This window comes from Cyprinus carpio, chromosome A5, assembly GCF_018340385.1.
Source record: "Cyprinus carpio isolate SPL01 chromosome A5, ASM1834038v1, whole genome shotgun sequence".
NCBI classification, from domain to species: domain Eukaryota; kingdom Metazoa; phylum Chordata; class Actinopteri; order Cypriniformes; family Cyprinidae; genus Cyprinus; species Cyprinus carpio.
In genome coordinates this window covers 28,510,501-28,528,535 of record NC_056576.1, presented here as the reverse complement: position 1 = coordinate 28,528,535, position 18,035 = coordinate 28,510,501, and the positions used below count along the sequence as shown (strand labels likewise).

General features: G+C 34.7%; 1 protein-coding gene across 9 annotated transcripts in view; it reads left to right on the top strand.

Moving 5' to 3' along the window:
• Positions 1-18,035, top strand: part of LOC109062450 (potassium channel subfamily T member 1-like) — a 90,674-nt gene that overhangs the window by 56,372 nt on the left and 16,267 nt on the right. For 7 of the 9 annotated variants that reach the window (XR_006160104.1, XR_006160103.1, XR_006160102.1 and 4 more), the window contains 15 exons: positions 1,087-1,179; positions 1,300-1,348; positions 2,423-2,482; positions 3,296-3,370; positions 3,972-4,055; positions 5,784-5,878; positions 9,010-9,190; positions 10,091-10,255; positions 10,391-10,527; positions 13,192-13,255; positions 14,076-14,184; positions 15,902-16,010; positions 16,375-16,524; positions 17,334-17,569; positions 17,967-17,987. Coding sequence is in view for 1 of the 9 variants with exons in the window: in XM_042756751.1 (XP_042612685.1) it covers positions 1,087-1,179; positions 1,300-1,348; positions 2,423-2,482; positions 3,296-3,370; positions 3,972-4,055; positions 5,784-5,878; positions 9,010-9,190; positions 10,091-10,255; positions 10,391-10,527; positions 13,192-13,255; positions 14,076-14,184; positions 15,902-16,010; positions 16,375-16,524; positions 17,334-17,569 (1,607 nt within the window). In the remaining 8 variants the exon portion in view is untranslated. The remainder of the gene's footprint in view (positions 1-1,086; positions 1,180-1,299; positions 1,349-2,422; positions 2,483-3,295; positions 3,371-3,971; positions 4,056-5,783; positions 5,879-9,009; positions 9,191-10,090; positions 10,256-10,390; positions 10,528-13,191; positions 13,256-14,075; positions 14,185-15,901; positions 16,011-16,374; positions 16,525-17,333; positions 17,570-17,966; positions 17,988-18,035) is intronic. The other 2 variants (XR_006160106.1, XM_042756751.1) reach the window with 1 other exon arrangement.

Below are 18,035 nucleotides of genomic sequence, written 5' to 3'. Positions count from 1 at the left end.
CTGTTTACACGATCATGCACGCTCTGAGTAAAGTAAGATCAGATATTTGTCAATAAGCTCAGGATCTGTTGAGCAGCAAATCCTCCATAATATGACGATCTGCAGTTCAAGAAACAAATTTCATTATTATCAATTTTATGAACTTAAACTTTTCTGTTGATACTGTGATGCAGTTTGTCAGGATACTTTGAGGAATAGAAAGTTTAATAGAACAGCGGTGGGTATAGAAAAGAATCATCCCCCATGTTTTTTTTTTATCCAGCTGTATTTACTCAGTGCAACTTATAACATCCAATTCAAAAATATAACACCAACATGTCAAAAAAAAAAAAAAATAAGGATACAAAAAGAATCAACCCCTCCTAAAAATGACTTGTGATCAGCTGTGGTCATTTTGATTAGTTCAGCATGAAAAGAGCTTTTATTGGAGCAATTCAGTCCTTGGTAGTGCAACTGAAGTATTCATTTCTTCTGCAATGAGAAAAAATAAAAATCCCCCTTGTTCCAAGCAAAATCAGGCAACTCCACTTCCACTCACATACTCTGGTCTGGAACATTAATGCAGAACAGCATAATGATATGAATAAAACCTCTCGCAACATGTCACACAAAATATCAGCAGTTTCGAAGCGGTGCTTGTCCAGTCATCTCAGAGGACCTTAACTAGCTGTATAGTGACTTTACTTCAGCTCTTCTGTGACATGACAACAGCAGCACACCGAAACAAAACCCATTATAGTATGTCTCAAAACCACTGTTTAAATAGCTTGAAAGCAACTCTTGGGATCAGCCTAGACTCCTCATTCTGAAGTGTCCATTAGAGTCGCTTTTAATACCAGGCACAAAAAAACATACAGGGACAGTGTGTGTGAGTTAGTAAGTGACAGGAAGAGAGAGCAGTGTGCACTTGTGTGCAAGCATGCTGGGAGAGGAGAGGGTGCCCTACTAGCAGCAATCAAACGAGAGAGGCCATCTCATGCTGTCGTTTATGTCAGAGCCAGCAGGCATGATCCCTCAGTGTTTCAACCCTCATGCCTTTCAATTCTATGTCTGTTATGTACTAACTGCCTGTTATCATGATTATAGGAAACACTGCACAAACATCACAGATGCCCTTTGCAACAAAACCTGTGGCAACTACACAACAAACCTGACTGCAGATCCCACACAAATAAACTGGTGAGACCTGTCTGCACTTAGATATTATTACAAATCAAACTTATTAACTAATTAAAGTTTGTTCTTGAAAATTTTCTCTAATTTTCTTATCTGTTTGTTTCTCGTGCTGTGTTTTTTGAAGGAGCTAATATTTTGGGTGAATAGGAGAGTTCCTGTATGGGCAATACAGGTAGGTAGAGATTTTTTTGTGATTCCTGGAAATAACCTTTTGTTGTACAACAAACCTTTTAGAATCTATTTCTTAAAAAAAAATCTATTTTCTATTTTTAGAATCTATTCTTTAAAAAAAAAAATCTATTTATCTATTTTGGTGCTTTAGAATCCTAATCTAAAAAGGCTTTATTGGCTTTATTGGATTTCTTCTGGCTCCGAGCACTTACATATTTAAATATACAAGATCCATTAAACAAATAAACAACTAGTCAGAGTAAATGAAAATAAAGCTTATAGAGAGGTGTGTGCAGATTGGCTCCATGCCAATATTTTTAAATGTATGAACAAATATGGATACACTGCTGGAATTCAGACCAGACAGTTGAAAGTACAATATTGCTTTTTATACAACACTTCAATAAACAAGAAGTTATGTTGCTTAAATTACATTTTAGACATAAGATTGACAGATACCTTGTCTGTTTTTGGTCTCCAAACTAATTCATTCTATGCCACTAAGCCATAACAACTGTAGAGGTGTTTCATTCCTGATTAAATCAGTTTTTCATATGCACTGTTTGAGTGAATGATTCAGTGAACTTGTTTCATTCCTGAATGAATCAGTGTGCTTTGAACAAATTGGTTCACTTCACTTGAAGTTGAGTCAGGTGAGTCACTTGTCTCTTGGAACAAATTCATCAAGTGAACAATTCAGAGACTATAAAATCAGTCACTTGTTTGGTTCCTTAATAAATCAGTGTGCTTTAAACAAATCAGTTGAGAGTTTCTCTCATAAAGATGATCTTTTCTCACCATCAACTGCCGTAATTATGTAACCTGCAGAAAGAGTCCATGAAAAATACCCCCCACTACATAGACTGACAGTCTGTGTGGAACACAGAGTAATATATAACCATGAAAAACAGTGCACCAATTATCCTCTCAATGGTCCTGACTGTCCGTTGCAATTTCATTTTGTCCTGTTTGCTGCCTGAACTAAAGCAGACAATTATAGAGACAGTTAATCTCAGTATACTCTGTTATTGATACTCGGCTAATCAAAATTATGATATTGTTTCCTGAACAACAGGTGACAGTGGCCTTAATTAGCTTCTTGCAAGCTATGCTCCTGGTGTATCTCAGCTACAAGGTAAGATTATTTTCATCATTATTCTGCCCTTGTGAGCTCTCTAAGCACTGATCTAAATTAAATCTATTTCAGCTTCTCTTAGGCTGCTTAAGGGCCACTTTGTGTCTTTAGATCCCCTATAATGGAAAATGTTCTTCACTTTTGACAAAAAAAAAAAAAACTTCAACTTTTTTTTTTTTATATATCTATTTAACAAGAAACAAAAGCTGAATGAGCTAAATCTTTGTTTTAATTAAAGGCTGTGTCCGAATTTGCACACTTACACTATGCAGAGAGCTGTACAGTAATGTACTGTTTCCTAGTCAATAGGTGAACCTTTAGTTGTCTCTGCACATAATAGTGGGATATAAGAAAACCTTTTTACACACTTCCCCTTTGTCGTAATTTTAAAATCTGTTCAAATCACCACATCACACAAAGCCTGTTTCCACCACAAAATATACAAATAAAAAAGGTGATTGCAGTTTTTTATCTCACAATTCAGGTTTTGTTTCAAAATTTCAATATATTGCATAAATTCTGACCTTTTTACATCGGTGAGATAAAAAGTCGTAATTTGCTATTCAAAGTTGCTATTCTGTTGTGGAAACAGGCACCCATACAATCTACAATACCATCCAAGTACATTTGACATGCTATTTTCACACTGTAATTTGGATGCAGTAATTACAATGTCATGTGTTTAGGACAGATTATTTTAGATTATTACATTATGTGAATTAGGATGTTTTTAATGTTGTGATTTTTTTTTTAAGTGCATTAAATGTGCTTTTTGTATGCTTGTATGTAGTGTAACAATTATTTCATTTCTAGGGGAACATTTGGGAGCAGATTTTCCAAATCTCCTTCATCATTGAGATGATCAATACAGTTCCGTTCATAATTACAGTAAGTGATGAAGATATCAGGTGGACACAGAAGCACATATCCAGTTGCCGCCATCATACAGTCATTGTTGATAGTAATTGTTGAGTACTGTTGGGATAGTATTGTTGTGATTGATTGTAATTATATGAGTAACCATTGACATTTGAAAGCCAGTTGTGAGAGGGAATGATTATTACTGGAATGTAACAATTAGCCAAGTAACAAATGACCATTTTTTGACCTGCAGTCAGTGGGAGCAAATTACAGGATGTTTAATTTCTTTGTTCTAATGGCATAACAGATGTAAAAGCTATGGAGTGGTACACAACACAGTTATGCATTTCTGTTATAAAAGTTTTGAGTTTTTTTCTTAATAACGGGTGTGGAGGTTAGAGTGATGTGATTTTTATGCTGATGAATGATATATGTTTCTGTAAAAAAAAAAAAAATAAATAAAAAATACAGTTTTATTGTAAATGCAGAGTAAATGCCTTTTTTGCCTTGGTTTTTGTTTAAACTGATTGCCAATTTACATACAGTTGTTTTTGAACTGTCTATTATTTTATCATCTGAATTTTTAGATACAATCATCCTTTATTCTTTGATTGCTTTTTTTTTCCAGATCTTTTGGCCTCCGCTGAGGAACATATTTGTTCCTGTGTTTCTTAATTGTTGGCTTGCCAAATCAGCACTGGAGAACATGATTGTAAGTAGTTTTTGCAGCTGTGGAGTGCATTTCACTTGCCTACGGGAAATCAGTTTGGGTGTCTAGCAGAATAACATTGGTGTTGATAATATTGCTGTGTTGGGAAGCTATACTTTATCATGCACTTGTCAAATGAAAATGCATCATCAATGAGCAGAAATTTGAGAGGATGCCAGCGTTCCCTTCCCTGCCAGATGGTTGGATCAAATGGCCAGAGAGAACATGGCAGGGGGAATGTCCTTTTACAAATCCTTTAAGCAAAGATATTGGTAAAAGAGATATGCTAACAATCACCAAAATGTGACATGGGACAAATATATTTATTTTTCCCCAAAGCTTTCCTATAATATATTTACCTTGTGAGATGAATATTATGAAAGTAAAATGGGAGTCATTAAAGGCCTGATCTCTTGTGCACAACATTGTAGTTAATAGTCGTGGTCAGAATTGTTGGTACCCTTGGTAAATATGATCAAAAAAGGCTGTGAAAATAAATCTGCATTGTTAATCCTATTGATCTTTTATTTTAAAAATGTACAAAAATCTAACCTTTCATTGAAGAATAAGAATTTAAAATAGAGGGAAATCTCATTATGAAATAAATGTTTTTCTCTAAGACACGTTGGTCACAATTAATGGTACCCTATTATTCAATATCCGTTTTGTAGTCAGTGACCCATTTTTGTATGATTTTGATGTTTGTTTTTGGATCATTGTCCTGTTGGAAGATCCAACCTTGGCCCATTATAAGATCTATATCATGGACAGTCAGGTTTTTTTTTATCTGTTGTTATTTGATAGAATCCATGATGCCACAGTATCTGAACAAGATGTCCAGGACCTCCGGCAAAAAAATACTTGAACAACATTAAAGATACAGTATATTTCATTGTATACATGGGGTACTTTTTTACTCCTGTGTGCAATTAAAGATACAGTATATTTCATTGTATACATGGGGTACTTTTTTACTCCTGTGTGCACCAAACCTAGTTTTATCTGACCATACAACCTAGTTTCTTTCCCTCCCAAAACAACATGTGATGTAGGTGCTGTTTGACATTTTTATTTATTTATTGGCTTTCTGACCCCAAAACTCAACTAATCTCTGCTATTCTGCAGCAGCATTCCTCGGAGAGCCTTTAGCCACTCAAACTCTCATCCTCACCATACATTAGGACAATATAGACACACATCTTCTTCCAGGAAGATTTGTAACATCTTTAGTTGATTGGACAGGACGAAATTTTTTTATTTTCTTTTTACTTCAATTAAATCTTTTTTTTTGTTTGTTTTTTTATTAAAAAAAAAAACATAAAAGATTGAATGGATAAACAATGCAGATTTATTTTCACAGCCTTTTTGATCATATTTACCAAGGGTACCAACAATTCTGACCACTACTGTATATGTGTATCTCATATATAATTGAGCAGTACAGTTATTAAAGATTATTCACTTTTTTCTTAGTATATTTTGCTTTATTACATTCAGTGTACTAGAAGAATAAGTTATTTGAGGAGCACTTGACCAGTGAATGAAAGATAATGAAGGTTATTAGGTTCTCTTTAAGCAGTCACTTAAATGGGCAGTTTCTCTTTCAGAACAGGGCTTTCACAGTAATCTTACATTGCCTGCATAATGTGTGTTTTATTCTTGTACTTGTACATGTCTTGGCTTATTCTCTGAGGGATAAGATCTCTCTCACCTATCTCTGTTCCTTTCTAGAATGATCTCCATCGTGCCATTCAGCGCACACACTCTGCCATGTTCAACCAGGTCCTCATTCTGATCTGTACACTGCTCTGTCTGGTCTTTACTGGGTAAAGCTCTTTGATCTCTTATAACACTGATTGGGTTTAGCCTTTTACAAGTCTGTATCTAAAGCAGAAAATCTGAAACAGTCACACTCAGATAAATTAACTTTCCTGATCAATAATGGACATCAGTTAGTTCAAAAATATTTTTACTCCCTTAGTGTCAAAACAAGATGCTACTGTTTTATTAGGAATATTAAAACAAAATATGCTGAGTAGTAATAGAGCACAACAGTCATGACTCTGGAAGTATTTTCCCATTCATTTTCTCTGTAGGGAATTAAAAAAAAATCCTCAGTAAGGAGCTGTAAGCCATAAACTGAACCACCCAGCTCTTAGACAAGTCTTATTACAAACTTGGCTTTAAAGCAAAAAAGTATTTGAAAATCTGAGAAAATGACAAAGATACAGGGCTGTGAACTTAATGCCTTTTATTATGCAATTTAGGTCACGCAACACATGAAGAAAAAATTTAACTGTCATCGCTGGAATAACTTAGATTTTAAAATATACTCAAATAGAAAACAATAATTTTAGATTGTAGTGAACTTTCACTGTATATTACTATTTTTGCTGTATTTGATAAGTCTGTCTTGAACAGTAAATACTTTGTTTAAAAAAAAAGAGTTTCTCTCTGGAGGATAAATGGTATGTACTCCTTTTATGAAGAAAAAGTATATACTTTTGAGTATGTAGCAGATTAGTAGACAAGATTTGGGACATCCTACTTCATCATCACTATGTCTTTAACGGACCACTCTGTTGATTAGTTACTTGCATTCTGCCTCCTTTTAAACTGCCGTCAATAATCTTGTCACAGGTAACATAGTCCACATTTAATTTCCTACGGTATTGGAGAGAAATGAAGAGGCACGTTGATCTGCCAGTCGCAGGTCCGCAGGCCAAGAACTCTACTCATGTGTATGCATAATAGCATTTTGTAACAAAGTCAATGATCGGTAGGAAGGAAGAGACATTTAAAATTTAATGACCAAACGTATATTTATAAAAGTTTACAATGTTGCTGCAGATGAGAAATGACGCTGATAACATTAAATAAATATTTTTCATCAGGTTAGACATTGATTATTTATCACTCAAACCCCTTTCTCTACTTGTTCGTCAGTCTCGCATATCCGGCATGTTTGTAGTTTTTTTTAACACTTTTTAATGCGTGTTTGTAGCTCTAATCGAATCCTCATCCCACTTGCAATGTGTTGTGGGGAATATTAGCCGTTAGACTGTGCATCCATAGAAATGTGTACGTATTTATGTGTGTACCGATCTGAACTTCGAAGTAGCTAGACCATCCAGGAATCTTTGGCATACTAATTTCAACATACTGTACTATGATTCGGGACATACTAATTCTATTTTCAAATAATATTTAGGACATATAGTATGCAAATTGGGACACAGCAATTGTCTTACTTTTGGGAGATCTGTGTTACTTACTATTGGAGAAAGTGTAAGAGTCAATTTGGATCACTTGTGCCTTGATAACCAATCACATTACAGCCTTGATGTCATTGAATTTCAGTCAGAGTTGTGAAGACACTCCATCGCTGTTTACAGATACCATAGGAATGAATGAGAAGGGCCGTAAGCAGAATCCCATCTGTCGCAAAAACTCTGTGACTTTTAAAGCTTTTTTTTTTTTTTTTTTGTAAACTCTAAAAATAGTTCAATCCAGAACTGTTGTTTAGTGTAAAACATGTTGAAGATTAGCTGATAGGCTGTCGATTCATTTAAGCTGTTTCCTCAAAAAAAAGCTGTTTATTCAGCGTAGTGAAGTCTCTCCTTCATCGACATCCATTCAAACAAAACTGCCTCTGGTCTCCTTCCCTGTCTATCACCAATGTGGAAGCATTAGCATTAGCTGTTAAGCTTTTTTGGCTAAAGGTTGCAGGCTTGTCTTTCTAGTGGCTTTGCAATAACTTATGATGTGCCAGGAAATCCCTAATATGGACAAAGGCATCCAGCTATCGTAGCCAAATCAATCTTTGCTGTAGCTAAGCTGAATAAAAAGAAGCATTTTGACTGATGAAACATGAAGACAATAAACACACGATTACGACAAAATGGGGTTTATGTGTTTTTCAAAATTACCATTTGCCTATCACTTTATGTCATGCGAGAAACAGTCAGTCACACTCAGGAGCAGAGCTGTACAATTCTGGATAAACTGAGAATCACATTTTTTGTTTGTTTCAAATAGAGATCATGATTCTTCCACAATTCTGAACAGACAATTAAACAAAATAGCATGTAATAAACCAGAGGTTCTGACAAAATGTTAATTGCTGCAGTCTATTTACTTATTTATTTTTATTTTATTTTTATTTGAATTATTTATTGTAAAATCTTCTGCACCTCTTCTCTGGTTAATATTAATGTCTTAATGATCCTTACTTCGTGTAGTCAAGCAGCAGAAGTTAAGTGACAATGTGCAATTACTACTGTCCCATTTTGGGGGTAAGACTAGTCTTACATGTCACCGTTTATAACACAGAATTTTCATCCTTTGCTCGGGTGCTTAAAAAATTTGGGGGCATAAATTAAGAGTATACCCACTTCTCAAGGCACTAATTCACCACTGCCCAAATGTTTTATTTTGTATCAATATATATTTGCATATGTATCTGATACACTTTTACCAATATATTGGGACATGTCCGAATAAAGTTATAATTTATGGACTACAGCTACCACAGAATGTGATGAATCAGACGGTTGTTACAGTCCTTATGTATTTATATTATAAATTAAATTTGTTATAATGTAAACCACACAGTGGTTTTAAAATTCCCATTTTAGATGTGACATGTAATTTATGTTGTAGAATAATATGGGAAAGTCTTAAATGAATGCTAACCACAGACCTTATTTTACTCAAATCGAAAACCGCTATTTTAAAAACCCATTTGAAATTCCTAAGGGGGCCCATGGTGGAATGGCCTTCTGGGCAAGCCTACAAATTGATATCATGACTGAGTAGCTCTACTGAACCTTGTTCAGGGAAAGAGCCTTAAAATGTCTTTCTAATTAAACTATAACAATACCATGATGCTGAATTTATTAGATGTAACCTATATTTTCTAAATTGTTTCCTGAAGTTCTTTTGTAATACTCTGTAGGGCTTGTGGGATTCAGCACCTCGAGCGGGCAGGGAAGAGTCTCTCCCTCTTTGACGCTTTATATTTCTGCATCGTCACCTTCTCGACTGTTGGTTATGGAGATGTCACACCCAGAATCTGGCCCTCTCAGCTACTGGTGGTCATCATGATCTGTGTGGCTCTGGTGGTGCTGCCATTACAGGTGACACGACCAGCCCACAAACAGCACAATCATTAGCTTCAGTATTAGAAGATCTGTTCACCTAAAAAATTGCTGAAAATGTACTCATCCTCAGATCCAAGATGTAGAAGACTTTGTTTCTTCATCAGAACAGATTTGGAGAAATTCAGCATTTCATCACTTGCTCACCAGTGGATCCTCTGCAGTGAATGGGTGCCGTCAGAATGAGTCCAAACAGCTGTTAAAAACTACAAATTAACGTGTAATAAATTAACAAGTGAAATGCTGCATGTCTGTAATAATCAAATCCATCATTAAGATGTTTTAAACTTCGAACCATTGCTTCTGTCTAAAATACAAATCCTCTATCCATAATATTGTTTTCTTTAGTGAAAAAATCATCTTGCCTGAATGAGGAGAGAAATATGCACAGATCAAGCACTGTGAAAAAAATTCTAAACAAATATGTTGGTGGATTTAAATGTAAGATGACAACAGGGGATGACTTTTTCATTGTGTTATTATTAATTATGGACTGGTATTTTTTTTATAGAATTTTTTTTTGTTGTGTTTTTTTTTTTTAAAAATGTGGCTTTTCACTTCACAAGATGTTCATTTCTGGACTGGAGTTGTATGGATTACATGTGGATTATTGTGATGTTTTTATCAGCTGTTTGGTCTCTCATTCTAACGGCACCCATTCACTGCAGTGGATCCATTGGTGAGCAAGGGATGTAATGCTAAATTTTTTTAAATATGTTCTGTTGAAGAAACAAACTCATGTACATCTTAAATGGTCTGAGGATGAGTAAATGTTCACCAAATTACAATTTTTACATCACTTATCAGAAATAAGTGAAACTATTAATAATGCACTGCGTTTACACAGTACTTTCTTTTTGTCTCTCATTTTGACACCAGTTTGAGGAGTTGGCGTATCTTTGGATGGAGAGGCAGAAGTCAGGTGGAAACTACAGCAGACATCGTGCTCAGACAGAGAAGCATGTGGTTCTCTGCGTCACTTCACTCAAAATAGACCTGCTCATGGATTTCCTCAACGAGTTCTACGCCCACCCGAGACTACAGGTACATACATAATCCCATATTTGTAAGTGTTTATTATTGCTCTATGTATTCCAAAAATCTGTATTATAATCTAGCTCGTTTCCTGTACAGTATGTGATGGTGGTACTGTATTATTAATTCTTAATTGTCTTGTAGGATTATTATGTGGTGATACTCTGTCCCACTGAGATGGACATCCAGGTTCGGCGTATACTGCAGATCCCGCTGTGGTCTCAGCGGGTTATCTACCTCCAAGGCTCTGCACTTAAGGACCAAGACCTGATGAGGGCCAAGTAAGTTGTTTGAGAATGAGATTAATATGGTCAGAGATCTACATTTTCCAAGTAGCCTGTCAACAAGAGCTCTTGTGCATTCAACAGCTACATTCACCAAAAATATTTAAAGTGCCCCTATTATGGGTAAGGAAAGGTTCATATTTTGGTTTTGGGAGACCCCAACAACAGGCTGACATGCATGTCTTATAATATGCATTTAATTTTACCTTACTTGCTCAAGGACAAATGATTCTCTCAACGATTCATTTTTCCAAACCACTCGTGACGCTAATCTGTGGTGATTGGTCCGACTGGTCTCATTTTCATTTCATCATGCCTGTGATGCCTGATAAAGAAGCGTTTGTGAGCACAGTGCTGCTTTGTGTACAACGTTATCAGGGAAACCGCTATTTTACCGCTCCAAAAGCAGCACGTAGTGCAAAGAATTGAATTAGCATTTTCTTTCAAACCAATGCAAAAAGACCAACAAGTGTGCGGGCAGTATGCTAATGTTTCTTGTTGACCTCAACATGAAAAGGCTTCGGATTCATTTTAAAAACGACTCGTTTCATTGATTCAGAGTCGACTCTTTCTTGGAGAGACAATAACTTTATACACGATGCACTTTCAGATTTAAAAGTTTGCAGGATGTTTTCATTCAATTAGAGCTGTGTTACACACTGCATGAAAGGTAATTTTCAAAAATCCATAATAGGAGCACTTTAAGGACAGAAGATATGGAGTGCAGTTCTTTGTAAATATTCTGTTTTTATATTGGGCAAGGTGACTTCAATTTCTATCAACTGTAGACATCGATAGTACAACTTGCAAGAACGGTACATAAAGCAGGTTGGACGATTTATGGCCACTATAAAATGCACAATAATGCTTCACCGTTAAGGTTTGGCCGAATGGCAGGCCAAGCAGTTTAGCTAATTAAATTAGCATAATCTCATTATTGTCTGAGAAAGACAACTTGTGTTTCCGGCTTTTTAGAGTCTAAGATTGTAAGAGCTGTTAGTAAACTTCAGTCACAAGTCATTTTTTAACAGTGATGTACAATACAGCAGTGTGGCATTTCTATAATTTAAACTTGCATAAGCATACTGATGAACTGTTTCCAAATGGAAGCTTTGGACAGGCTCCCAAAAAATCTAAATTAGTCTGTGAGGAAATTTGAAGAGTCAACCTGCAAGCTCCACCGCCAGAGCCAAACCTGTCACCAGTCTCAAACCCATCTGTTCCTTATTAAAGCAGCCCTGAAATTTAAGGGTAATATATGTGCTTCTTCCTGCAATGTAAATGCACTTAAAATCTTACTATATTCCTTCATTATAAATGCAGCAAATCTGTCTCAATTTGCCCACTTCAAATACTAGTGCATGAATTTCTAATAAAGCTCAGTCGGTCTAGAGTTTCTGGCAAAATGTGTAATCTGTGTATTGTAATGGGAAGGCTGGAATTTAAACAATGTTAGTCCTTTTTAATTTTTAAGATGTGCTTATTGCTGCTGCATATTACTGGATGAATTATGCATGTTGTGAGTAGTTTACTTTTTTGCCAGTAGTTATTCCTCACAGTATCTTTAAGTTTTAAAGAATGTTTTGGGTTTAAAACACACAAGCATCTGTGACATGATGTCAATTTTTTAATTGCAGTAATTTAGTCTCAGTTGAATCTAGGCTTTCTCAGGGTTTAAATGCAAAATTGTGCACTGCAGCTCGTATTTTTAAAGCACTTCTATCACCAAGGTCACTTATCACCAAGACGTCATGGTTTAGCTGGTTAGTGTGATTCAGCCCTGCTGGTTAAATGAAATGTAAACCTAAATATTACAACTTGCTAATATTCTATTATAATATAGTATATATTTTCCTTTCCTTTTTCTTTTGCCCAGTTACTGTGTTTAGGACTCATAAATTAACAATCACTGTTGTCATTATATAATTTTCCTGCATCTCCAGAGAGATAATCAAAAGGTTTTTTTTTTTTTTTTTTTTATTCCACTTTAAAGGAGTTAACAGTATCTTCTCACAAATTCTGCAGTTCACACATGAACACACACAGGTCATTTTGTATCTGTAATCTAATGCACAAATAAGCCGTAACATCTATGTAAATGTGTGCTTTTGCATTTTTAATGACTTCAGAGATTTAGAGACTGTTAGATTTAGAGACTGTTATTCCATAATGTGGATTTCCAAATATAAGTGTTTACAGTCTTTCTGTTTACAGTCACAGAAAGGATAGATTGTGTTTGTAATGCTTGATTTACAAGTGTATTGTAGCTGTTCTTTAGATGCAGTGTGCATTTTGTGACATTTATTCTATTGCCATGCACAGGGATCCATTGTAAACCCATTACACTTAATTTTTTCTTGTTTTTGCAAACTGAGGGAAGAGTCAATATTATTTACTGTGGTAATTGACAGAATGTCACAGATGCTGTTGACAAAGTTTAATTAACAGGAACCCAGAACACATCCAGAAAACATTAAGTGTGAAAACCAGCAGAATATTAATGGCAGCTTTTTCAATAAAAAGAAACAACTGAAATCTGTAGTGTATTTTGGTGGACTTAAGGTCAGTATACCGTGAAACTGACCCTGTGAGAGTCCTTCTAGAGGAATTTACTTCAGTGCTGAGTGATACTGCTGTGTAATGATGTTCTGTGTCCTGCAGGATGGACGATGCAGAGGCGTGCTTCATCCTCAGCAGCAGAAATGAAGTGGACCGCACCGCAGCTGTAAATATAGCCTCAAAATATAGTACCTTGCCAAAAGTAAAAGTTATTAGGGCTGCAACAACAATTCAATAACTAACTAAGGAAAATAATCATAAATTGAATCCCATTATGATTAGTCAGGTCTTTGAGCTGTGTATAGAAGAATCATCGTGTTCATCGTGTCGCCACTTCAATTTATTAAAAATAAACCTATTTTCTATTTTAAAAAGCACACATTTTTAAAAGGCAATCTGCAGCAGATGAATATACAACACACGTTTTCCAAAGCAAAGGAACTTTTTAAAATTAATCAGATGCAGTGCAACAACAACAGGAAACCTAATTATTTCGATCAAAACCATTTTCACTGTTAAACATCAGATTTATATTTCAATTAGGCATAATAGAAACTCTAGTATGGAATGCAAGTAATTATATTTTTAAATGAACAGTAACTTAAAGCTAGTGGGAAATTTGAAACGTACATTGAAATATTAGTCATACTTAATTAAAAAAAGTTTCATCTTTTAAACTATGATGAGTCTGTGAAGTTTTATAACTTTATACTGTAGGCCTAAACATTTTAAATGGTTTAATCAGTTATCAAAGAAATAATCAAAAGATTAACTGATTGTCAAAGTAGTTGTTAGTTGCGGCTCTAAAAGTTATTATTGACACTTATTGCATGTATTGGAGTTTGACTATCAATAGGGTTTTTTTTTTTAACTGTGATTCACTTAACAAATATACAAATGTATAAGATTTTCCTGAACATAAACTGCTATTAATGGCAAAATGAAGTGTGCATATAATATTGTAAGAATGATGTCTGTTCTCATAGGATCATCAAACCATTCTGCGAGCATGGGCTGTGAAGGACTTTGCCCCAAACTGTCCTCTATATGTCCAGATTCTCAAACCTGAGAACAAATTCCATGTCAAATTTGCAGGTCAGTTTTTTTTTCCTTCTTCAGGTCGACTCATTTCATATGCAGTCAGTAAACAGTGACCTGTCCTTCATTAATCATGTTTAGACTTTAACAGACATGAGGTAGTGTATATATTTCATGGTCATAATTTTTGTCTTTTGACCAAAATGTATATAATTTATATAGTTCATTACTTTTAATAAAACAGCAAGTCAACAAAAAAAACCTTTTGATATAAAAACAAAATACAAAACTTTCCTGACAGTTAGACATGGACTTATTTTAAGCCATCTGTTAGCAAATGTAGCTTATTGTTTGTACTATAGATGGTTGTAGTGTGTGTGTGTGTGTGTTTCATATAGGTGTATGAATAATAAATATAGATCCCTCTGGACTCTACACCCTCCATCTCATCCTCTTTGAAGTGTTTCGTGGTTAAGAGCAGCTGTTTTGTATGTCTAGTATGGCCTCCACCTCTTGGGTCACTGCATTTGCATTTACATGTGTTCGTTTAACAGATGAAGCAAAGTATTCAGAGGGATTCATTTGCCCTTTACTATTTGATTAATAGTATACAGTGTGATTGTTTTTATTGTGAAAAAAAATTGTCAGAAGTTAGTTCAGGCTGTTACAGCAAGATGTTTGAATGTCATTAAATGTTGAATATGCCATCAAATTATCTTGTTGGTTTCTGTAAAAACATTATTATATCATTGCATTTAAAGTGTAAGGGTTACGCACATACATACACACATACTGTAAAAATCAAGGTTATTAAAGTTAACTAAAACAAACAAACAAAAAATGCATTAAAAAACAGTAACTAAAATAGAATATAAAATTTTTGTATTTCAGCTAGTAACCAAGGCAAAGTTTTTTTCATTTTAAATAAGTTTAACTTGATATACTAAAATTACTAAAACTGAATTAAAAAATAAATAAATAATAAAAACTATGTAGACATACTGTATACATAAAAAATACTAAAAATGACAAAAACAACATAAGCATATATTTTGTCACTAAACAAATAGTCCTGTTAACTCGTTAACTGTTAATGTTTTTCTGTATCTAAAACAAAACAAAAAAATTAATCAATAATAAAAAAGTGTGTTCTCTTAGAAAATGTCTCCAATTTGAGGAGTGTCTGCCTGCAATGAAACCAATTAAATCTGAATGCATAAGATGACAGAATCATCTCTGGATGTTAAAGCTGATCTGCTGAAGTTGATGTTATGTTGATTAGTGATATGGAGAGGTAATGTTTTTAATAATATTGGTTTTATAAGTTCTGAGATTAGGGCAGTTCACTTGTGTGGTGAAACTGAGGTGTTTTTAGTTCCATAGTGTTTCCAAATTTCACAAGAATGACCGGTGTCCTAGAAGTGTTTATAGAATTCAGCAGGGAGTCCATCTGTGCCTGGCTCTTTATAATTTGAGAGCTATTTTGTTGAAATTCATTCATTTTTAAGGGAACAATATTTCAATATTCAAAACAATATTTCATATTTTTTAATTTACTGTTTTGATCCAGGGTAATTTTGTAAGTATGAATGAATATTTGGTCCAAGTCATAACAACCAGTGCATGTTGTTTATATTATTTTTTTTTATTTTGTTTTATTATATTATATTATATTATATTATATTATATTATATTATATTATATTATATTATATTATATTATATTATATTATAATTCTCACATAGATGATGTGTCGGGATGTTTTGTTTGTTAGATCATGTGGTGTGTGAGGAGGAGTTCAAGTATGCCATGCTGGCCCTCAACTGTGTGTGTCCAGCCACCTCTACACTGGTCACACTCCTGGTGCACACGTCTCGTGGACAGTCAGTATTGATGTCTTTCCTCTTTATTGTGACACTGATGTAAGAGAAGCATTTCCTGAAATGTTGTTTAATTTATTGAAGGATTTAATAATGAATAGTGGCACCTCACATAACCTTTCCAATTCTGTGTTCCCTGACAAATAATAACGTCACAAATAATTACTCAGAGCAGATTTGTGAGGAGAGCCGATCAATGCCATTAAACTTCCTGTTATCATTTGTCTGAGGAAGACACACCATGCAGTCTGAAATTGCTAAAATTGTTTTAGAAAGAAAACTCACAATAGTAATATCACATTTGCTGAAACAAGGTTTGGAGTGTCATCTTTGTGCTGGTGTTTGAAATGTCTGCTTGGGGTTTTAGGGAGGGACAGATGTCTCCAGAACAGTGGCAGAGGACGTATGGCCGCTGCTCGGGGAACGAAGTTTACCACATTCGTTTGATGGACAGCAAGTTCTTTGGCGAATATGACGGAAAGAGTTTTACTTATGCGTCCTTCCATGCACATAAAAAGTGAGTGATTGTGGAACGTTTACTCTGAGCTGCCCAACTAACTGTTGGGAAGTACAGTATGTGAAGTGAACCATTTGCATTTTATTCATGATATTTTTAAACCACATTCCCTATACACTACTGTTTGGGCTGGGTAAGATTTTTTAATGTTGTTTAAGAAGTGTCTTCAGCTCACTAAGGCTGCATTTATTTGATAAGAAATACAGTAAAACTGTAATATTGTGAAAATTATACAAATTTAAAATAATTGTTCTGCTTAAAAGTTGTTCTGCTTAAAGTGTTCGTGGAAACTATAGAACTCAGAAATCTTTCATGAATAGAAAGTTCAAATGAACAGCATTTATTTGACATCGGAATCTTTTGTAACAATGTAAAAGTCTTTACTGTCACTTTTGATCAATTTAATCCTTGCTTAATACAAATATCAATGTCTTAAAAAAGAAATATACTGACCCCATTTTTTTAAACAGAGTAGAGTATATATCATGTTATTTCATCTCTATTGGCCACTTTGCTCAGCCTGTTATGGCGTAATCTCATTTGCATTATAATGGTCAGTTGGTCACTTTATTACAATGTGGGCTTCATTTGCATCATAATGTTTTTATTCACATGATATATTACTATATGCATTTTATTGGCTCTGTTCTATACTCTGAAGAATGACAGTAAAGTTGAATATAATATATTTAAGATCCTCAAAGCAGTATCAGAATGTAGATCATTTTAAATAAAGATCAGTACTGCACTAGCAATGCTTTTCTCTCTTAAAAACCAAGTTAAACTCACCAAAATCATTTTTCCCTTAGGTATGGTGTCTGCCTAATCGGCACAAAGAGAGAAGACAATAAGAGCATACTTCTGAACCCTGGTCCTCGCCACATCATGTCTGCCACAGACACCTGCTACTACATCAACATCACTAAAGAGGAGAACTCTGCCTTCATCTTCAAACAGGAGGAGAAGCACAGCAAAGGGCAATCAGCCCCCGGCGTGTATGACGCCCCTTCTCGTCTCCCGGTGCAGAGCATCATCGCAAGCATGGGTGAGGGAACAGATAGCAATGTCTACCTGACAAAGTGATGTAACTAATAGGAATCTTCAAACTTTTAATCATCAGACTAATGAGTTTCTTGAAAGCTGCAGTCTGTAATTTCTGCGCCACTAGAACCACCAAGTGGAAATCCCAAAATAATGACTGATTGAAACATTAGCGGTGCTGTTATTGTTACATAACACAGCCTAAACAAATGAAGCACAAGTTTTAATTTGTTTACATCAGTCCAGCTGCAAGGTTGGTTTATTGCAATTTCCATATGGATGCCATAAGCCAGTTAGATTCAGAAGCAGTATTGGCAGGGTGAATTTATCAAGCTTTAGAAGAAGTTTTAAGTCATGCTCATGATAAAATATACTTTTTCATTGTTTCTCCTTTGTTGAAGTTGATCAGTCTACTTCATATGGTAAGTCTAAGCATGCGGTTTAGAGACCGTTAAATCATAAGACATCAT